General features: G+C 41.8%; 1 protein-coding gene across 7 annotated transcripts in view; it reads right to left on the minus strand.

Annotated features, from left to right (window-relative positions):
• ubr3 (ubiquitin protein ligase E3 component n-recognin 3) overlaps positions 1 to 23,865 on the minus strand; it is a 439,870-nt gene that overhangs the window by 73,866 nt on the left and 342,139 nt on the right. For all 7 annotated transcript variants that reach the window (XM_070875678.1, XM_070875676.1, XM_070875681.1 and 4 more), the window contains 2 exons: positions 18,175 to 18,280; positions 15,553 to 15,653 (listed from right to left, as the gene is read on the minus strand). In XM_070875678.1, the coding sequence (XP_070731779.1) occupies positions 15,553 to 15,653; positions 18,175 to 18,280 (207 nt within the window). The remainder of the gene's footprint in view (positions 1 to 15,552; positions 15,654 to 18,174; positions 18,281 to 23,865) is intronic.

The following is a 23,865-nucleotide window of genomic DNA, read 5'->3' on the forward strand; positions in this document are numbered from 1 at the left end:
ATTGGAAACATCTCGACCCACTTCGAATGGCTATCAATCACAATGAACAATTGTTGTCCTTCTCGCTCAGCAAAATCAATATGTAGCCTTTGCCACACCCTGGGAGGCCATTTCCATAGCTGTAATGGTACTGATGGTGGTTGCTTGCTTACCAGTTGATATGTCGTACACTGATTTATGATGTACTCTATATCTTTATCAAGACCTGGCCACCATAAGTATCTACGTGCAAAACTCTTGGTCAAGCACATTCCCAGGTGCTCGTCATGGAGGTCTCCTAATAATTTGGACCTGAATTTATTTGGTATAACCACTCTTGCACCCCACATGATACAATCGTTATCGACTGATAATTCATTCCTACGAATGAAGAATGGATGAGTATCTTTTTCTGGTTTGGCCATCCATTTGCAATATAATCATACACCTTTGACATCACTGGGTCACGTTTTGGTTGCTCTACCAATCTCTTCAGCTGTGACTGGCAGTTCATCAATGTATGAAAAATAGAACACTTCTTCCCTATCAGGTGTAAACTTGTGATGGGAAAGGCAATCTGTTGACATTGCATCAGCATTACGGTGATCAGCTGATCATCTGTATTCAATATCATATGTATATGCTGACAAAATCAAAGCCCATCTCTGCATTCGGGCTGCAGCTAATGTTGGAACTGGGGACTTTGGATGGAGGATCGCTGTCAGGGACTTAAGATCCGTAATAAGAGTAAACTTACGACCATACAAGTATTTGCGGCCAAAAATTAATTCCAAAGCTTCCCTTTCGATTTGCGCATAATTACTCTCACTGGCACTGAGAGTGCATGAAGCAAAAGCAATTGGTCTCTCCTCCCCACTACGTCATACATGAGCGATCACTGCCCCAACTACATATGGAGAGGCATCACATGCTAACTTAATCTCCTTAAATATGTCATAGTGAACCAACATGGTGCTCTCTACCAATTCGCTTTTACACTCTTTGAATGCTGTATCGCATTCTTTAGACCACTTCAATGGACCTGTTTTTTTCAATACTTCATTCAGTGGATGTAATACTGTAGCCAAATTTGGTAGGAACTCAAAAGTTCAAAAGACCCAAGAATGAACTAAGTTCAGTGACATTCCTGGGAGTGGGTGCATTCCTGATTGCATCCAGCTTTCCCATGGTTGGATGTAAACCATCTTTGTCTACTCTGAACCCTAAGTACTCCATTGAGTTTTGAAATAACTCACTTACGAGTAGACACTCGTACTCTATGCTTCTCTAGCCGTTTGAGGACGTCATTCAATATGTTATTATGAATTTGCCTATTTGGTGCTGAAATTAGTATATCATCCAAATAACATACTAGTATATCATCCAAATAACATTCTTCAATACCTTGCAAAATCTGGTTCATCACCCCTTGGAATATGGCAGGAGCGGAAGACACTCCAAATGGTAGCCTATTAAATTGATATAGACGTAGATGAGAATTTATAGTCAAGCATGACTTGGACTCATCCAGTTCAAGCTGTAAGTAGGCATTCGTAAGATTCAACTTTGAGAAGATGTAACCACCTGTCAGTGTTGTGAACAAATCTTCTACATTTGGCAATGTATTGGGGACATTACCCTCTAGAACCTGGTTTACGGTTACTTTATAATCACCACACAATCTTACCTTACCATCGGACTTAGGTACAACAACAATGGGTGTAGCTGATTACATCGATCTATCTTAGAAATAATGTTCTCAGTCTCTAGTCTTTTGAGTTCTTGCTAAACTTTCTCCTTTGAGTGCATATGGAACGGAACGTGGCTTGCAGTAAACCGATCTAGGGTCCTTCTGTACCCTGACACTCGCCTTGAAGCCTTGGATCAGACTGCCCGTTTCACAGAACACCTTCGGATTACTCTTGATATCATCCGTTGATGCAAATCTCGTTTCAACACTCCAATCCAACTTCAGTGATCCGAACCAATTTCTTCCTAGTAAGGCAGGCTTGTCTCCTTTCACACATTAGAGGCAAGTTCTGAAATTGATCCTTGTATTTCACCGGTAATGTAAGAATAAAAGTGTTTATTAATTGATTCTGTGCATGTATAAATGTTAAGTGTAGGTTAACAGAAAGGCCCGTTTGTGTTGAGATAAAATGGAAGCCCACAGATTACCAGTGTGGGCTAAGTTTTGTAGGAAACAAAATGAAAGCCTCCAGAGCTGCCGCATGGGTTTTGTGTATTGGAAAACCATTTAAACTAATCAGAGATGGCTGAGCCAGACCAGACAGCCACATGTGAGGAGAGCCAATAAGGAGCTGTCCTGGAGCCAAGATCCAATCGTGGGGCTTTCAGAGGGACAATGGACTTAAGGGATTTAAAAACTGAAGCCACACAGGTTGTTCTCTCTCTTGGACACACGGCACGAGACATCCCTGAAGACCAGCTAAAACAGCAAGCCATGTGTCCAAACCAGCCAGCAAAAGGGACGTAACGTATATCACTCGTTATTATAACCTCATTGTGGCTCTGTTATAACATAATTGACAACTGCTGCTAATGTGCATGTGTGTATGTTTTTAATAAACTCTTCTAATTAGAAAGAATCGTCTCACTGTCAAATGTAAGCCCAGAGAGATTCAGAAATCTTACAGTACGGTGATACGACCTACCACAGGAATGTTCTCTCCTGAGTAGCCTCGCAGCTCCATCTTGGATTTCTCCAATGGGAAATCACGCAATTTGTCGAGGTATAGCGACTCCGGTACTACACTCACGGATGCACCAGTGTCGATTTCCATTGGTATCTTGAATCCCGCAACATCTACGTGGATTTTGATACTTTTCGAATCGCTGTCCGTTAAACTCATGCTCCTGATGACGTTGAACTCTAACATCTCCTCGTCCTGTTGTTGTTCTTCCGTGCTATGTCGTCTCTGGGGATTTCTACTCATAGCTTTAAAAGCTAGACTCACAGCTTTGAAAGTTGGTTTACCCTTCAGTCGGCATGCCTTTGCAAGATGCCCAGTTTTTCTGCAGAAAAAAACACACTGCCTTCACATATGGACAACTTTAAGCAATGTGTTGTCCCAGGCACCGATAGCACGACTTCAATGCTTTGTTAGAATTTCCAGTTTCTGATACTTTGGGCCCCCACCACCTTTTACTTTGAACCTGTCGGCGATTCACCTCAGTTGTCTGAAGACTAATTATTATGAAATTCTCGTGAATATCGGTCGGCCATGCCCATCGACCTGGCTGTCTGACAAGCTATATCAAAAGTCAATTCAGACGTCGTCAATAACTTTCTTCTGATCGCATCATTTTTCATCCCACAAACAAAATGGTCCTGCAATGCTTGGTTCTGAAAGGTTCTGAAATTACAGTGAATAGATAGCTTTTTTAATGCTACAATGTAATCACTGATATTTTCATCAGCCTTTTGACCGTCTACCGAAATGATAGCTTTCACCAATTTCTAAAGGTATGGGGTTGTAATGCTGTTCCAGCATAGTTAAAGTGTTGCGTCCTTTGGCTCGGCAGGCACAAGCAGATTTATCAGCGTTTCATACAACTCAGGGCCAGCTTCAGGTAAGAAAATTGCTCTTTTTCATTCCAACACTGTTCTGTTCTGGTCAACATTGTCTGGAACTTCGATTTTGTTGTTATTTGCAGTGAAATACATTTCTAACTGATCCACATACGCGTTGAATCTTTACTAGTGCAGCCATTTTGACTCTGCAGTTCAACCAGTGTGCTTGTAATTTACCTCGTATTTTGTAGCTGTAAACAAAACTGAGAAGCTTCCAAAGTCTCTGTCGGCTGGCTGAATTCTTCAACAAAAATTTCAGCTTTGTATTATCCGATTATCCCATCCTTGTCGCCATTGTGATAAATTCACAGAAGCACACACTGCACACCAGTCTTTAAAATGGTAGATTTTCCAGAACAATCTGTGGAAGCTTGTGGAACTTCCTGCTTCTTGTCAGGTGACCTATCTGTTATTAAATCCTCTAGTTGCAGTAACACAATACATCCACAGTGTGGAGCTACAGACATTACAAAGACTTAGTTCTGAGTTGAACAGGATAATAAGACATAGTTTGGTTCAGCCCAAATGAGTGGAAGGGAGGGAGGTTGGAGTCAGTGGCAAGAGAGTAGAGTTTATGAGGAAGGTCAAAACCAATGACTTTGATCTTCCTGATGTGCAGTTGGGGAGAAGCTGTAACATTTCAATGATTTCATGTGTACAGGTAGTCTCACAGCATGGAGGTTGTTGTTTGATTGCGAGAAATGGAAGAGGTGGATCTGGGTATTGTCAGCATACATATGGAAACTGATCGTCGTGCTCACAGATGGTGCTGCTGAGGGGCAGCATGTTGATGAAGAGCAGGAGGGGGCCCCAGGATTGATCCTTCAGGGACTCAACGTGACAAGAGAAGCCATTGTTAAGATGTGTTGGTTGAATTTGCAAAAGTGGGACGGAACCATACAAGGTAGTTCCACTTCATATACCTACAGAGCATAGGAGGATGCGAAAACATCACAGGCAAATTTCTAAAAGGTTTAACTTAGTCGTCTTGTCCTGAGATTACACATAATTCCATCAGTCCACTGTCCAATTATGACTAGTTATTCACCACAGTGTATTGCTCATATTTCAAATGAGGAATTACTTACTCTGCAGAGCATGCTGTCAGCAAAAGCAATGAATCAGATGACTGATGAGGATGAAAACAGAATAAACTCTTTGAATATACTAATCACAACCTGGTGTTTGAATCTTCGAAAGAAAGCTACATACCCAATTCAACAGCTCAAAATATACACTACTGGGAATCCAGTTTTACACCAAGTCTTGCATATTTTGGAAATATGATATGATGTTTAATACTTTGACTTCATAGTGGGAATTAAGAGAATTGTAAATTTAAGTTCAATACAAGTAAACGAGTTTGTTCCAAAACCAAAATGGTGAATAGGCAGGATATTTATACAATTGAGATGGCGCAGCAGTTTCACATTCAACGGTTTCTCTAAGATTTAATAAAATCTTCATTGCAGCCACTGATCTGACATTATGATCCTTTTTACACACAAGCACGTTTGCTGCATTTCCCTCCAACTCAACATCGCCTGTTGCCATGAACAGATGAAACATTTTCAGAATCAGTATTTTGAAAGCATTGCCGATATGGCTGGTCCAATTAAGCTTCTGGTCAATGGTGACCCTCCGCAATGGTAGTGCCGTTAAAGGTTGGGGGATGAGGGGGGGGGGGGGGGTTGGTATTTGGGATGTTTTTCTTGTTGGCAATGATCATTGCCTGGCGGTTATGAGGCACGGATGTTACTAGCCATTTGTCAGCTCAAGCCTGTATGTTGCCCAGGACCTACGAAAGGCTGACATGAGTTTATTCATTATCTGAATGGAATTGAACGTTTTGGAAACACACTACTCCTGATCTTATGACAGAAGGATGGTCATTGATGAAGCAGCAGAGGATGCGGTTCTGAGGAATTCTTGCAGTGATGTCCTGGTGGCGCTGATTGGCCTCGGATACCCATGTCCATCTTCCTGTGTGTCATGTGTGACTAGTATCTGAAGGGTTTTCCCAGGGCTCCGGAGTGTCATACTCAGTCACACAATTATTCACATCGCCTGTTTTTTGCTGCTCAGAATAACATTGCAATGAAAATAATGCATCAAAGACAGCATACGGAATACTTGCCTTTATTAGCTGAGGCATAGATTACAAGAGTAGGGAGGTTATGCTTGAACTATATAAAACATCAGTTAGGCCACAGCTAGTGTCTACGCGGTCCCCAGCCTGCTAGCACGAACAGTGCAGGCCGGGGAGCGGAAGGAGCAGCATGGCAGCCTAGCCCAACAGTCTGCACGGCCCCCAGCCTGTGAGTACCATCGGAGCAGGCCGGGGAGTGGAAGGAGCAGCATGGCAGCATACCACGCCAGGGAGCAGTGCGTGCTGGAGCAGGAGCGCGACAGCAGCGAAGAGGGCAACGGGATTGGACGTCACCATAACCCAGGCCGATGATTGGAGCGTGGGCAGGTACAGCAGGAGCGGCGAGGTTGGGGTGCAGGAGCGGCGAGTGATCGTGGAGCAACGTGATTGGGCCAAGGAGAGGCGTGAGTTTGGGGCTCAGGAGAGGCGAGGGCCCAGGGGCAGCACGGGCCAGCCCACACTGCGGTATGTGTGTGCACGAGGTCTGTGCAGCAGAGCTGGTCTCCAGTCATCTTGGTTAACCCTTGCCACTGGACCAAGACCTAGTTCTGTCAAGCCCGTTAAAAAAAATCCACACACAGGCAACTTCCACCCTACAAGATTTAGTTCGGGAGCTAGAATATTAGGTGCTTCATTGAAACATCTGTGAACTTTTTGGCGTGGAAGCAAGTCATCCTCGACTCGCGGGACTGCCTTTGATGATAAGCGTACTGCATGCAGTTCTGGACACCACATTACAGGAAAGATTTGATTGCACTAGAGAGCGTACAGAGGAGATTTACGAGGATGTTGCCTGGACTGGAGAATTTTAGTTATGAGGAAAGATTGGATAGGCTGGGTTTGTTTTCTTTGGAAGAGGCGGCTGAGGGACGAGCTGTATAAAATGATGAGCGGCCTAGGTAAAGTGGATAGGAAGGACCTATTTCCCTTAGCAGAGGGGTTAACAACCAGGGAGCATAGATGGTAATTGGTAGGAGGTTTAGAGGGGATTTGAGGGGAAATTTTCACCCAGAGGGTGGAGAGGGTTTGGAACTCATTGGCTGAAAGGGTGGTAGGAGCAGAAACCCTTACCACATTTAAAAAGTACTTGGATGTGCATTTGAAGTGCCGTAACCTACAAGGCTACGGACCAAGAGCTGGAAAGTGGGATTAGGCTGGATAGCTCTTTGACGGCCGGCGGAGACACAATGGGCCAAATTGCCTCCTTCTGTGCTGTAAATTTCGATGATTCTATGATCTAAAGGGAGTCGACTGAATTTTGTCATAGTAACCAACCGGTAAGCAAAAATGTGGAATTAAAAGCAGATATATTTTGGCCAACTGTTGCAAAAAACATCTTTTTGCCCCAGAGGAATACTTCAGTTCAAATAACACTGATAGTGCTTAACTCTATGTTTCGTCTTTGGAAATAATGTTCTAACCAATGTTTAGAATGCAGGGTAACTTTATCACCATGGTCCCACTGAAAGAAATCAGTCAGGGGTAAATTGCTTGATTATTTTACCTACTGAGAATGACTCCCAGATGTCAAGATGGTCAGGCTACAAACATGAACAAGTGATGACAAGTTTGGCCAAAGGCTACAATGTATAGTTACAATTCATGTTCAGAACTACGTGCCTTGTAATCACTTCCAGGAATCCATTTTTCTACAATACATTCTTAATTGGTCACTTTTACAGAATGGAAAAAAACTTAATGCATGTGAATGATTGCTTTAATTTGTTGAATCTCATCTCTATTACTAATAACTTAAAATATTTAAGATTTTAGAGCTTTTGAGGCAAAGTAGTATACGTCACTTTTTAACCGATATTTTTGAACACAAGAATCCTTCAACGCATGTTCTTCCTTCTCCTTTATTGGGTGTCCCCAGCCGAGTGATAACCCTGTCAAAGAAAATGGGTACGCTACCTCCTCAAAAGACTCTACCAGTACAGTTTTGAAGCTAAAAAGTGTGTTAGTGTGACCGAGGTAACTTTCCCACTAATGCATCCTTATTCCCAGTGAGTGACCTAGCATCTCTTCATGAGAGTCGTCATCATCATCATAGGCAGTTCCAAGAAATCAAGGAAGACTTGCTTCCATTCTAAAAGCGAGTTCTCAGGCGATTGTACAGTCCAATGTGGGAATTACAGTCTCTGTCACAGATGGGAGATAGTTGTTGAAGAAAAGGGTGGGTGCGGAGTCTGGTTTGCCGCACGCTCCTTCCGCTGTCTGCGCTTGATTTCTGCATGCTCTTGCCGATGAGACTTGATGTGCTCAGCGCCCTCCCGGAGGGTCTTCCCCCACTTTGGGCGGTCTTGGGCCAGGGATTCCCAGGTGCCGGTGGGGATGTTGCACTTTATCAAGGAGGCTTTGAGGGTGTCTTTGAAACGTCTCCACTGTCCACCAGGGGCTCGCTTGCCGTGTAGGAGTTCAGAGTAGAGCGCTTGTTTTGAGAGTCTCGTGTCAGGCATGCGGATGATGTGGCCCGTCCAACAGAGCTGGTCGAATGTGGTCAATGCTTCGATGCTGGCCTGAGCGAGAACACAGACTTTGGTGCATCTATCCTCCAGTGAATTTGCAGGATCTTGCTGAGGCAGCACTGGTGGTACTTCTCCTGCGCTTTGAGGTGTCTACTGTATATAGTCCACATATCTGAGCCATATCGGAGGGCGGGTATCACTACTGCCCTGTAGACCATAAGCTTGGTGCCAGATTTAAGGTCCTGGTCTTCAAACACTCTCTTCCTCAGGTGACCGAAGGCTGCGCTGGCAAACTGACGGCGGTGCTGGATCTCCTCATCGATGTTTGCCCTTACTGATAGTAGGCTCCTGAGGTATGGAAAATGGTCCACATTGTCCAAGGCCACACCGTGGATTTTGATGACCACTTATAAGAATACAGCAGTGATGAGTCATTGGCAAGACTTTGTTTTCTTGTACGAAATGAAACAATTTCCTGAAATAGCAATTTGAGCCCAAATCTGGAATAGTACTTCTGTGCACTCAAAACAGCTAATTTTAAAACCACTCATAAAAAGCTGCCTCATAAGTCAAGTCATTACAATGTCATAAATATGTGCAGATAAAAATCAGTCCTACAGTTGCCAACAGTGAGTAATATATGAATGAGGAAGAGTCAAGATGGAAAAAAAAGCTTTTAAATAAGAATATTATTTCACCTAATCAAAGTGTTATGTTATTACTGTTACCCTGTTGGGCCCAAGGCACTTTCTTTTGTCTACTATTTATTATTTCATTCAAAATAATTTCCACTGCTCTTTATGTTAGTGAGTTTCCTTGAAATGTTCTCCACCATAAATGGGTTGCGCCCAAAGAACATAAGAACATAAGAATTAGGAACAGGAGTAGGCCATCGAGCCCCTCGAGCCTGCTCCGCCATTCAACAAGATCATGGCTGATCTGGCCGTGGACTCAGCTCCACTTACCCGCCCGCTCCCCGTAACCCTTAATTCCCTTATTGGTTAAAAATCTATCTATCTGTGACTTGAATACATTCAATGAGTTGCCTCAACTGCTTCCTTGGGCAGAGAATTCCACAGATTCACAACCCTCTGGGAGAAGAAATTCCTTCTCAACTCGGTTTTAAATTGGCTCCCCTGTATTTTGAGGCTGTGCCCCCTAGTTCTAGTCTCCCTGACCAGTGGAAACAACCTCTCTGCCTCTCTCTTGTCTATCCCTTTCATGATTTTAAATGTTTCTATAAGATCACCTCTCATCCATCTGAACTCCAACGAGTAAAGACCCAGTCTACTCAATCTATCATCATAAGGTAACCCCCTCATCTCCGGAATCAGCCTAGTGAATCGTCTCTGTACCCCTCCAAAGCTAGTATATCCTTCCTTAAGTAAGGTGACCAAAACTGCACGCAGTACTCCAGGTGCGGCCTCACCAATACCCTATACAGTTGCAGAAGGACCTCCCTGCTTTTGTACTCTATCCCTCTCGCAATGAAGGCCAACATTCCATTCGCCTTCCTGCTGCACCTGCAAACTAACTTTTTGGGATTCATGCACAAGGACCCCCAGGTCCCTCTGCACCGCAGCATGTTGTAATTTCTCCCCATTCAAATAATATTCCCCTTTACTGTTCTTTCCCCCCCCCCCCCCCCAAGGTGGATGACCTCACACTTTCCGACATTGTATTCCATCTGCCAAACCTTAGCCCATTCGCTTAACCTATCTAAATCTCTTTGCAGCCTCTCTGTATCCTCTACACAACCCACTTTCCCACTAATCTTTGTGTCATCTGCAAATTTTGTTACACTACACTCTGTCCCCTCTTCCAGGTCATCTATGTATATTGTAAACAGTTGTGGTCCCAGCAACGATCCCTGTGGCACACCACTAACCACTGATTTCCAACCCGAAAAGGACCCATTTATCCCGACTCTCTGCTTTCTGTTAGCCAGCCAATTCTCCATCCATGCTAATACATTTCCACTGACTCCGCGTACCTTTATCTTCTGCAGTAACCTTTTGTGTGGCACCTTATCGAATGCCTTTTGAAAATCTAAATACACCACATCCATCGGTACACCTCTATCCACCATGCTCATTATATCCTCAAAGAATTCCAGTAAATTAGTTAAACATGATTTCCCCTTCATGAATCCATGTTGCGTCTGCTTGATTGCACTATTCCTATCTAGATGTCCCGCTATTTCTTCCTTAATGATAGTTTCAAGCATTTTCCCCACTACAGATGTTAAACTAACCGGCCTATAGTTACCTGCCTTTTGTCTGCCCCCTTTTTTTAAACAGAGGCATTACATTAGCTGCTTTCCAATCCACTGGTTCCTCCCCAGAGTCCAGAGAATTTTGGTAGATTATAACGAATGCATCTGCTTTAACTTCCGCCATCTCTTTTAATACCCTGGAATGCATTTCATCAGGACCAGGGGACTTGTCTACCTTGAGTCCCATTAGCCTGTCCAGCAATACCCCCCTAGTGATAGTGATTGTCTCAAGGTCCTCCCTTCCCACATTCCTGTGACCAGCAATTTCTGGCATGGTTTCTGTGTCTTTCACTGTGAAGACCGAAGCAAAATAATTGTTCTAAGGTCTCAGCCATTTCCACATTTCCCATTATTAAATTCCCCTTCTCATCTTCAAAGGGACCAACATTTACTTTAGTCACTCTTTTCAGTTTTATATATCTGTAAAAGCTTTTACTATCCGTTTTTATGTTTTGCGCAAGTTTACCTTCGTAATCTATCTTTCCTTTCTTTATTGCTTTCTTAGTCATTCTTTGCTGTCGTTTAAAATTTTCCCAATCTTCTATTTTCCCACTAACCTTGGCCACCTTATACGCATTGGTTTTTAATTTGATACTCTCCTTTATTTCCTTGGTTATCCACGGCTGGTTATCCCTTCTCTTACCACCCTTCTTTTTCACTGGAAGTTCAGCAATGACTGTCTGACAACCTTTCCACCAACAGGAAAAAAGCTGAATAAATGGGGGGAAAAAAAACACTCTTCTGTTTTAATCGATTTGGGTAGTATCATCCCATTTACTTTTGGGCAGAAATCCGCAGCAAAAAATGACCGACAATTTATCACAAATTAGCATTAAATTGGTATTCTCACACAGAGAGGGAATAATTTTGGTAGGTATGAGAAATGGAAAAAAATTGCCTGAGCAAAGGAGGGGGGGCTCTGTCAATGCCCCTCTGCGGCTAGGTTCTAGTTACATTACTGAGCAGAGGAAACAGCTTTACTCAGCATCTGGCTCAGCTATGCATGACCTGGGAGTGTTCGATAAGTGCTGGGGAAAATCGGGCACATCACTCATTTTGACAAGCAGAGAAATTCAGCTGAAAATATAAATTAAACAGTAGAATAAGCACTTTTCTAAAAGTATACATGATTATTCTAATTCAAATATGGTTTCCAAGTGATCAAATATGCTTTATGGGGAATTTTGTAACTTGCATGGCAGAAGCTGGTTAGATTAGCTCTAGTTGGTGAAACGATCAGGCATATTATTAAGTGGGATAATGCTGAAGTCATCAAAACACCATCCCTGATATCCCTCCCACCCCCATCCTAAGAAAATAAAATGCCCAGGAACATTAACCTCATAGATCAGATAACAGAAAGGACAGTGCATTCCCATCACATAAGAAAAGATACAATGTGGATCTTAACAATTCTGATAGCTAGTTGCACTTTAACCTTGTTTTTATCAATTCTGCATGACCTAGCTCAACATGTCGAGTGCTTTATTTGCATCCCAAAATCTGTAACCTATTCCATTATTTTGCAGATGCTGTATGCACATGTGCCTACATGACACATCACTATAGCAACAAGGTTACAGATTTTGGATGGAGGCCGACAGCCAGTTCATACTCCACTGCATCCAAATTTGGTGCTCATACATCCTGTGATACCTTCAAATTATAGAGAAAGGATAAAAAGCATATACTAATTTTTATGTTGTCATTAGCACAAATGTATAAATGAGATGTTACAATGACAGTGTTGTAGCTCGTATGGTTGTCTTCCTCACTAACCTTTTCTTTGATTAAATCTCACTTGCTTTACCAAAATAGTTTTCTATCTTTACCCATTTCATTACTGCTTAGAACACAGAATATTTTTACATATTTACGTAAATTGTACTAAGAATTTCATCTGCACTCTAGTAACAAGTGAATCTTAAATGGAACATTTGGCACATTATCACTTGTGTCTAATGCGATCATCGTACTGAATTCACCCTCTTCCTACCTGGTATGAAGCTCCCAATTTTCTAATCTAAAAAAAAACTTGTAGAATAATACATCATCCCAAAGATCAATTGATTATGCATTAATATGCTGGTTAAAATGCTATTAATGTAATGCTTCCTCAGAGAAATGTAGTTCTGAAAGCTCATTTAACATCTTCTCTTTCCCATCCCACCCCAGCAAACGTCTCAAATTTCATCTCTCCCCAAAGTGCTCGGTAAAATTTTAATATTTCAAATTTAATCAAACACAACCTGATATATGAGCAGTCTTCTAGATCACCTATCTCATTTTGTCTCCATAGATAGACACAATTATTTGCTATTACAGCTGTTGATACATCTTTTACTCAAATGAACTGGGGGTACAATTAATCTTTCAAATTTTCATAATTGAGTGGAAGGCACCAGTCATGGCTGTTGCTAATATGAAGGTCTTTCTCCAATTTATGTAAAATTTCAATGTCAGGACTTAGCAAAAAGTCATACCAATACCTATAAGGAAACCAAAAATCATAGGAACTGAAACTCATATTCAAGGGTGGGAAAGAGAGCGAGAGAAAGAGGTCATAAAGTTGTAAAACAGAAATCACAAATCGGACCACATTAGAGGGGTAGTGCAGAGAGAGCAATAACCAGATACTAGGAGTGCTTGACGCTGACACCGAGTGCACAAAATGAAAAATGTTCTAATCGTTAACACTGAAATCCCTCACCTCAAGAAGCACAAAGATTCACTAAATATTTGCAAAATGTAACTGCACAGGTCTTTCTTTTCTATCATTTCACTATTTAATTTATTTTCTTAAATAATAATGTACTCTTTATCCCTATTATGTTGATTTTTTGCTTACCTACATTGTTTGAGCTACAATTTGTGGCTATTCCAAGCTATTCAAAACCCTGATTTTTGTGAGAAGGCAAGGTGTGGGATTAAGGATATAGCCCTTTCACCCTGAAAGCTGCAATCAAATTCAGTACAGACTGACTAAATGAAGCTGTCTTCCTCTTCTTCCAGCTGCAAAGGTCCAGAGTAAAATGAGCTTCTGTAGCAGATGTTGTTCCATAGTAGAAATATGTTCATAATGTGACACCAGATTGGCATTCTCACCCAGAAAGGTCAGAAGGATAGCTGCTTTCCAAAATGAAAATGTCATACCAGAGCAGTAAGGACTGTTCCACTGAAATTAGCGATACATTGCAATGCGAGTAAAGACAGCTTTAATCTACCTCTGTCCTCTGATTTTGGGAATATATTAATCAAACACTAGAAAAAGATTCCAATTTCCAGTTCTGACATCCCTCACCGTGATGAGCACAAACATTCATATAAAAAACATTAAAACGCCCGAATGGAACCAAAAAGTGCAACAATATTTATCAAAAACAGAAACTTGGGGTAACAGGCACTTCCCTGATGTGCACAAATTTAAATGTAGAATATACCAGCAAGAAGAAACAAAAGGTATATGCAATGCAAAGTACATATTATTGTATTCTAATGCATATTAACACTACCATAACAGTATTCACTCTCCAATTATAATAGTATAAAGCTAACCTACACAACTAGCCAAGTATTTGCAACTGTGCAAAAATACTACCACAGTAATGAAAGTGTTAATGATTTAGAAAACAATTTTCTGAAAAGCTCATCCAGCGTATGAGGTTCCTTGCCAGACGAATGCATTCGTAAAATCGTCCTTCAATTATTTTTACTTTTTAATCCTACATGCCAGTTTTGAGAGTATATAGCTGCACTGTATGTTTCCTTTCTTTAGTTCAGCCAAAGGTCAAACAAATTAAATTGTGGTCTACTTCACTGACCTCCCTCCATCACCCATGTTCCAAACTTACTTATGTCCAACTAAATGAGGGAGCCTGATTCTGACGACAGTAGACGCACAGTTATTACAGGTTCTACAATATGTGCACTACAGTTAGGCACACAGCATGTCTGGAGACAGTTGTTACCAATCAAAGCTATTCTTTTGCTCACTCTATCTTGCTTATTCCCCTTTCTTCCATTCCCCTCCCCCCCCACTCCACCTCCACCAAATTTCACACTACCAGCACCAACAAATGTTCTGACCTCCATCAAGACGTCCTTTCTGTAATAAAAGACTCAATTTGCAGCTGTGCCTCTTTGTGATGGGATCAGATCAATTTTCTTTCACAGAATCTAGTGTAATGGCATTTACTTTGGTTTAATCAATGTAGGATTGGAAAAGATACCAATTCTCATCTAACTGCTAACAAGACAATGTGATTCCCATGGTTCCAATCAGGGGCAAAAGAATGGTTGAGTTCCCTTTTGCAAAATGTCAATCTTTGATTCCAAAAATGCCAATTGTTTTGAGCATTTCACTTACAGGATGCACCTTTATCAACTACATATCCAGATATAAAATTCAACATATGAAGTAAAATTTCTTAGATAGCGAATAAAGTAACTGATTTCTTTCCATGGGTGTTTCCAATTTTAATTTACTGTTTAAAGAAAACTTAAAACAGATTTAGTGAATTTGATGACTATGACCAAAGAGCTTTGTGACTTTGTATTCATCACACATTCTGCTCTGCCTGAGGCTATGTGTTGACATTACATGTCGCATCCAGTAAGCATTACTGTAATTATCATTTTTGTGTGTACAACCTCTTATTATACATGATTGCTGCAATTGTGACTGCTAAAATTCAATGTAAATTGCTATCTTTATCCCTCAGGCATTGAGCTGAGATTGAAGGATCACACAGATCACCGTACTGTTAACAGATGAAGGTCATTGAAAGGACATTATTTCACTAATAAAAAAAAGCCTCGACAGCTTACCAAGCCGTGTGTCCTTTCTGTATTAGCAAGCTGATAACAAGGCAAAGGGACAGACGATACCGATAAGTATGCCAAGCTCATACTAAAAATCTTTTCAGTGCAGATTTGTGCATGTAGATAAGATATCATTAATTTGCTATGTGAGGGCATGCTCTAATTGATTGTTACACTCAAGGTATTGTCATATTGTATTTGAGCTCACAAAAATGTACGCTTCATGGTTTTACACAACCTGCAGGATCTACAAATGAAAACTTACCTTTATGCAATTCTTGTGGCATAGTTAAAACAAGGATGAGCAGGAGAGATGAAATATCCCGGTATAATAATGGCACCTCTGGCTTCTCATCGTCACATATTCTGAAAGTAGAAATTAAACAATTATGATTGTGCAAGACAACTGGTTGAAGGTTTGTTTTATGCAAACTGATCACTTTGCATTTGTGAAATGTCAACACTCATGGACCTGTTAAATATTTTAATTCTATCTACTTCAAATGAGTTCTATTATGCAGTTGACCTTAAACTGCAAATAACTGCAAGAAATCATTTTCCACCTTAAAGATAGAGTCTCTAGAGAACAGAGTAGCATAAAAGAGCAATGACTTCACAGTAATTCCCGATTTAGAAAAATTGATTAAATAAAGCCCTTCACCACAATGCAAACAATTTTTTCCACAACTGATGAAAGTCAGCTGTTACCCTTTCTTCTACTGAATTGGTCTCTGGAATTTAGGAGATCTTCACTGGCTAGTCTAGATCTACAAAAGAATACACAAGACCTGTTAATTTAAAACCAGCTCTGAGTTAGCAATGAACGCCCAAGTGAGCAAATTTGGAAAGTGGTTTCATTGGTTGAACAGTTGGCATCACAACATAATATAAATATCTCAGATCTTACCATACCGGAAATGGCAATGTGTGTATGACATTTGTTGCCTCAGCTGGCCAAAAATAAAAGAGGTATAAAATACCATCGGTGTAGAGTTCTCCACCAGATAATTTTGTGGCGGTTACTAGGTATCAACTTAATTGATGATGTAAATCAGCTGAAGGTTGTGCTTGCAAATGCGGTACCTGATGTGTTTCAATGTACATTAGCAAATAGCAGGTTAGATCCCCAGCCTGCCAAGTTACCGGACCTCAGCAAGAATGGCAGTTGGGTGTTCAAGTGAATAACTTGCGCTCCAGGGAAGGAAAATGAGCAGGTTTTCTGCTTGATGGATGTTGACGGCCAACAATCACTTTTCAGACTTACACAGAAGAATGGCTACTTGGTCGTGGTGTACTATAGGCCTGCTTGTGCGCAATTAGCCTCAGTGCCCGAAGTTTCAAAAGGATGCTGAAGATGTGTGTGTTGATACAACTTTGATATCCCTTGTGGCCAACACCTACTACCTGAGCTGTTGTGTATCCCCCCTCCCTTCGCTCCACCGCTGGCAGTGGCGATTACAGCCATTTACGCTCCATGCTCTGGAATTCCCTTCCTAAATACCTCGGTCTGCCTACCCACCCCCTTTAAGACCCTTCTTAAAACTCACCTATTTGATCTCTCCTAATTTCACCTTCTCTGGTTTGGTGTCTGGTTTTGCCTGATTACGCCTTGGGATGTTTTTCTATGGTGTCATCCGTGGCTCAGTGGGTAGTGCTCTAACCCAAGTCAGAAGGTCATGGCTTCAAGTCCCATTCCAGAGACTTGACCACAAAATCTATGCTGACACTCCTGGTGCAGTACTCAGGGAGTGCATCACTGTTTGAGGTGCCGACTTTTGGATGAGACATTGAACAGAGTCTGCCCTCTCAGGAGGATGTAATAGATCCCACAGTACTATTTCAAAGAAGCTCAGGAGTTCCCCCCCCCCCCCCCCCCCGTGTCCTCGCTAATATTTATCCCTCAACCAACATCACTAAACAGATTACCTGATCATTATCACATTGCTGTTCGTGGGACCTTGCTGTGCACAAATTGGCTGCCGCGTTTCCTACATTACAACAGTGACGACACTTCAAAAGTGCTTCATTGGCTGTAAAGTGCTTTGGGACACCATGAAAGGCATTATACAAATGCAAGTCTTTCTTTTTTTATGTTAAAGATTCTACATAAATGCAAACTGCTGTTGTTGTAGTAGTAGTACCTGACTGCAATGCAACAGACAGTTGACATTGCTTGCACTTAAAGTCACAAAGCATTGATCTCAAAGGATGTAGATTTGGTTTGATGAGCATAAAAGAAACTCCTAATGGCATCCACATGGTGGAATTAAATCAATTGTCATCAGGACTATAAGGAGCAAATCTGAAACATGCTGGGGGGGGGGGGAAAAGAGAGAAGGGGAGGAAAGAGGGAGGAAGAGATGGGAAGGAAAAGGGGACAGGGGGGTAGAGGGGAGGAGCAGAGAGAGAGAGAGAAAAAGAGAGAGAGAGAGAGAGAGAGAGAGAGAGAGAGAGAGAGAAAGAAAAAGAGAGAGAGAGAGAAAGAAAAAGAGAGAGAGAGAAAGAAAAAGAGAGAGAGAGAGAGAGAGAGAAAGAAAAAGAGAGAGAGAGAGAGAGAGAGAGAGAGAGAGAGAGAGAGAGAGAGAGAGAGAGAGAGAGAGGAGGAGGGGAAAGAGGGGAGGACAGAAAGAAACAGCAACAGACATCAGAGACAGGTAAATGAGTGACCATATTCTAGCTTAATGACGTTGGAAACTCACTAGTTATTTATTAGAATTAGGCTGGAAAAAGCAGAAAACATGTCAACGAGGCATTTTCCATTGTAGAAAAATTGCTGTATTAAGACAATTGTTACATGAGCAAACCTGAGGATCTAAAATGAATTAATCTCAGTTTATTTTGTTGTGTGTACAAATTAGGAGAAGAAAATGATAAATGAAGGACTCACCCTGAATCAATCACCTGTGTCAGTCGTGTAAGTCGTGTCCAGGGATTGTAAGCAGAGTCAATTCTAAAAAGGCGCATGTGCATGGCTAACACATGCAACAACTGGTCTGAAATACAAAAAAACATTTTGTTTTGTATGATATATAACAGTACTCTGCAGTCGTTATTTCTCCATATTCTCAATTTTCAGTTGATCAGAGAGAGCCAGCATGGATTTGTAAAAGATGGTCATGCCTAAAAAAACCTGTTTGAATTTTTTGAAGAGTTGATTAAAGCAGTGGACAGGGGAATGTCTATGGATGTTATTTATATTGGCTTCCAGAAGGCATTGATAAAGCCCCACATAATAGACTGTTAACTAAGGTAGAAGCCCACAGAATTGAAGGCAAATTATTGACCTGGTGAGGAAATTGGCTGAGCGGCAGGAGACAGAGGGTAGGGATAATGGGTAGGTAGTCAAATTGGCAGGATGTGACTCGTGGTGTCCCGCAGGGATCTGTGTTGGGGCCTTAACTATTCACAGTATTTATTAATGACTTCGATGATGGCATAGAAAGTCAAATATCCAAATTTGCCATCGACACAAAGCTAGGCGGCATTGTAGGCAATGTGGCAAATGGATTTCAATGTAAGAAAATGTGAGGTCATCCATTTTGGACATAAAAAGGATAGAACAGTGTACTTTCTAAATGATGAAAAGCTAAAAACAGTGGAGGTCCAAATGAGACTTGGGGGTCCAGGTACATTGATTCTTAAGATGTCATGAACAGGTGCAGAAAGTAATGAAAATGGCTGATGGAATGCTGGCCTTTATATCTAGAGGACTAGAATACAAGGGGGTAGAAGTTATGCTGCAGCTGTACAAAAACCCTGGTTTAGACCACACCTGGAGTACTGTGAGCAGTTCTGAGCACCACACCTTAGGAAGGATATATTGGCCTTGGAAGGAGTGCAGCATAGGTTTACCTATCATACCCAGACTTCCAGGGTTAAGTTTGAGGAGAGATTACACAAATTAGAGTTGTATACCCTAGAATTTAGAAGGTTAAAGGATGATTGGATTGATGTTTTCAAGATATTAAGGGAAACAGATAGGGTAGACAGAAAGAAACAATTTCTGCTGGTTGGGGATTCTAGGACTAGGGGGCATAATCTAAAAATTAGAGCCAGACCTTTCAGGAGTGAAATTCGGAAACACTTCTTCACACAAAGGGTAGAAGAAGTTTGGAACTCTATTCTGCAAATGGCAATTGATGCTAGATCAATTGTTAATTTTAAAGCTGAGATTGATAGCTTTTTGTTAATCAAAGGTATTGTAATAACACAAGAGTCCTGTTATTAAAAACTGCCTCGGGTGTGTACCCGATCTCTTTTATTCCCACTTCAGATAAGAACAAGATCCGACTTCCTGTATTGCCTGCATGACATTAGACAGTGGCACCTTCTGGTGTCAGGTGACACCAAGCATAAATATATTACAACATCCCCCTTTCAAGATCTTAGTATCAGTCACTTTACAATACAAGACCATCTGGGGCTTTCCGCTCACAAGTTGATCGCCTCAGTTAAACATTAGTTCGAGGTGAATGTCCTAAGTCAGTTGTGACTGGAGCTTGAGTAACAGTTCGGGTGGGAGTCGTAACAACATCAGAGACTGAAGGTCTGGGTTCAGGAATGACAACAGAGGCCTCTGGTGAATGAACGCTAGTTGGTGGGTCACTGACTGAATCTTCCTCAAACGGTTCCAGTTCATCTGTGTGCCGTAGTTTTACCTGGTCAACATGTTTTCTGCATGTTTGGCCATCCTTGAGCACGACAATGAACACACTGTTACCCTCCTTAGTTGTAACAGTACCAGCGATCCATTTTGGACCTCGACCATAGTTCAGTACAAACACTGGATCATTGATAGAGATATCTCGTAACACAGCAGTACGATCATGATACAATTGCTGACTTTGACGTCTGTTTTCAACACGATCATTCAAATCAGGATGAACATGTGAAAGCTTGGTCTTGAGATTTCTCTTCATCAGTAGTTCAGCAAGGGAAATACCAGTAACAGTAGGAGGTCTTATCCTATAACTGAGCAATATACATAACAAATGAGTTTGAAGTTGTGAGGGGATAAAATACGGTCACTAAAGTGGATACTGAAGGTAGTGAATTGATCTGACACATGGTCCAGGTTGTAGGGATCATCAGTATTAGGAGGTTCCGAGGAATCGAGAGTTCCTCTACCTTACGATAGGGATTGTAATATATTGTAAATTGACATTGTATGTAAAACTTGCTTATGTATGTAAAGCACGCTTATAACACTCACTTACAATGGGTTTTAAGAATTGGAAGAAGCAAAGCTTGATGGTTAACGAACCATCCATTGTGTTAACCTTAATAGACTGATGGAAACTTACATTCAGTGCAGAACAACATCCACCAAAGACAGTGGAGAGTCAACAGTCTAGAAACATAGATTATAGCAGCATCTGAATCTCATGAGATCTCATGAGAACTAGAACATTTTGACTGGAGTTCTCTTGGGAACGGGATAAGAAAGCAGGTGTTTGAGAACAAGATAGCAAACCCTGGGAAGCAAGGTTAATTCATACGTCATGAGGAACTGAGGCAAAGTTGACACCACTGAACAACACATTCCGGTTAATTCAGAGATCATGGTCCAGAACTTAAAGAAGTGTAACTTTGAAGGTATGAGGCGTGAATTGGCTAGGATAGATTGGTGAATGATACTTAAGGGGTTGACTGTGGATGGGCAATGGCAGACATTTCGAGACCGCATGGATGAACTACAACAATTCTACATTCCTGTCTGGCGCAAAAATAAAAAGGGAAGGTGGCTCAACCGTGGCTATCAAGAGAAATCAGGGATAGTATTAAAGCCAAGGAAGTGGCATACAAATTGGCCAGAAATAGCAGCGAACCCAGGGACTGGGAGAAATTTAGAAGTCAGGAGAGGAGTAAAAAGGGTTTGATTAGGGCAGGGAAAATGGAGTACGAGAAGAAGCTTGCAGGGAACATTAAGATGGATTGCAAAAGTTTCTATAGATATGTGAAGAGAAAAAGGTTAGTAAAGACAAACGTAGGTCCCCTGCAGTCAGAATCAGGGGAAGTCATAATGGGGAACAAAGAAATGGCAGACCAATTGAACAAGTACTTTGGTTCGGTATTCACTAAGGAGGACACAAACAACCTTCTGGATATAAAAGGAATCAGAGGGTCTAGTAAGGAGGAGGAACTGAGGGAAATCCTTATTAGTCGGGAAATTGTGTTGGGGAAATTGATGGGATTGAAGGCCGATAAATCCCCAGGTCCTGATGGTCTGCATCCCAGAGTACTTAAGGAGGTGGCCTTGGAAATAGCGGATGCATTGATAGTCATTTTCCAACATTCCATTGACTCTGGATCAGTTCCTATCGAGTGGAGGGTAGCCAATGTAACCCCACTTTTTTTAAAAAGGAGGGAGAGAAAACAGGGAATTATAGACCGGTCAGCCTGACCTCAGTAGTGGGTAAAATGATGGAATCAATTATTAAGGATGTCATAGCAGCGCATTTGGAAAGAGGTGACATGATAGGTCTAAGTCAGCATGGATTTGTGAAAGGGAAATCATGCTTGACAAATCTACAGTAATTCTTTGAGGATGTTTCCAGTAGAGTGGACAAGGGAGAACCAGTTGATGTGGTATATTTGGACCTTCAGAAGGCTTTCGACAAGGTCCCACACAAGAGATTAATGTGCAAAGTTAAAGCACATGGGATTGGGGGTAGTGTGCTGACATGGATTGAGAACTGGTTGTCAGACAGGAAGCAAAGAGTAGGAGTAAATGGGGACTTTTCAGAATGGCAGGCAGTGACTAGTGGAGTACCGCAAGGTTCTGTGCTGGAGCCCCAGCTGTTTACACTGTACATTAATGATTTAGACGAGGGGATTAAATGTAGCATCTCCAAATTTGCGGATGACACTAAGTTGGGTGGCAGTGTGAGCTGCGAGGAGGATGCTATGAGGCTGCAGAGTGACTTGGATAGGTTAGGTGAGTGGGCAAATGAATGGCAGATGAAGTATAATGTGGATAAATGTGAGGTTATCCACTTTGGTGGTAAAAACAGAGAGACAGATTATTATCTGAATGGTGACAGATTAGGAAAAGGGGAGGTGCAACGAGACCTGGGTGTCATGGTAAATCAGTCATTGAAGGTTGGCATGCAGGTACAGCAGGTGGTTAAGAAAGCAAATGGCATGTTGGCCTTCATAGCAAGGGGATTTGAGTACAGGGGCAGGGAGGTGTTGCTACAGTTGTACAGGGCATTGGTGAGGCCACACCTGGAGTATTGTGTACCAGACGGATTCCCGGGATGGCGGGACTGACCTATCAAGAAAGACTGGATCAACTGGGCTTGTATTCACTGGAGTTCAGAAGAATGAGAGGGGACCTCATAGAAACGTTTAAAATTCTGACGGGGTTAGACAGGTTAGATGCAGGAAGAATGTTCCCAATGTTGGGGAAGTCCAGAACCAGGGGACACAGTCTAAGGATAAGGGGGAAGCCATTTAGGACCGAGATGAGGAGGAATTTCTTCACCCATAGAGTGGTGAACCTGTGGAATTCTCTACCACAGAAAGCTGTTGAGGCCAATTCACTAAATATATTCAAAAAGGAGTTAGATGACGTCCTTACTACTAGGGGAATCAAGGGGTATGGTGAGAAAGCAGGAATGGGGTACTGAAGTTGCATGTTCAGCCATGAACTCATTGAATGGTGGTGCAGGCTAGAAGGGCCGAATGGCCTACTCCTGCACCTATTTTCTATGTTTCTATGGAAGGGTGACATGTGATGGGAGATGGACAGGTGGGGGGAACCACTCAGAGCCAATCTGATAAGGGTCAACAAATCAATGTAACTTCGCTGATAGCAGTAGGCCAATTGGTGGTTTTGTAAGAGGGTCGCACACCTAGAAAAATGTGTAACTGTTGATGTAAAACCTCTGTTCTTAGAAGGTTCATCCGTGAACCCTTCCCCTGCATGCTTGAATTAAAACCGGTTGAACCGAGGTTTCGTTGGAGTAATTCCGTGGTCGCATTAACGGGCGGGTGTCGATTCCTTATATCAAGGAGTCCACCTTGAAGAGAAGTCTTTTTACCCCAACAAAGTGAACCCTGAGTTACACGTTTCATACTTTGTTTGATAGTTTGAACAGCATGCTCTGCTTGACCATTAGAAGCAGGTTTGAATGGAGCTGAACTCACATGTCTAATACCATTGAGTTTCATGAACTCCTGAAACTCAAGACTTGTGAAACAAGATCCATTGCCGCTCACAACAATGTCAGGTAAACCATGAGTAGAAAATGACACGTAGGCTCTCAATAGTGGCTGTAGATGTACTAAATGACATAAATAATACTCTATCCACTTTGAATATGCATCCACAACAAAAAACATCTTTTCAAGGAATGGACCCGCAAAATCGATGTGGATCCTCGACCACGGTTTAGATGGCCATGACCAAAGACTCAACGGAGATTACGCTAGTACTTTACTGAGATCAGAATCAATTCCAGGCCACCATATACGAGACCGAGCAATGGCTTTCATCATAACAATGCCGGGATGAGTGCTCTGCAGCTCATGTACAAATCTTTCTCTACCTTTCTTAGACATGATGACACAATTA

The sequence above is a fragment of the Pristiophorus japonicus genome, chromosome 3, assembly GCF_044704955.1.
Source record: "Pristiophorus japonicus isolate sPriJap1 chromosome 3, sPriJap1.hap1, whole genome shotgun sequence".
NCBI lineage: Eukaryota > Metazoa > Chordata > Chondrichthyes > Pristiophoridae > Pristiophorus > Pristiophorus japonicus.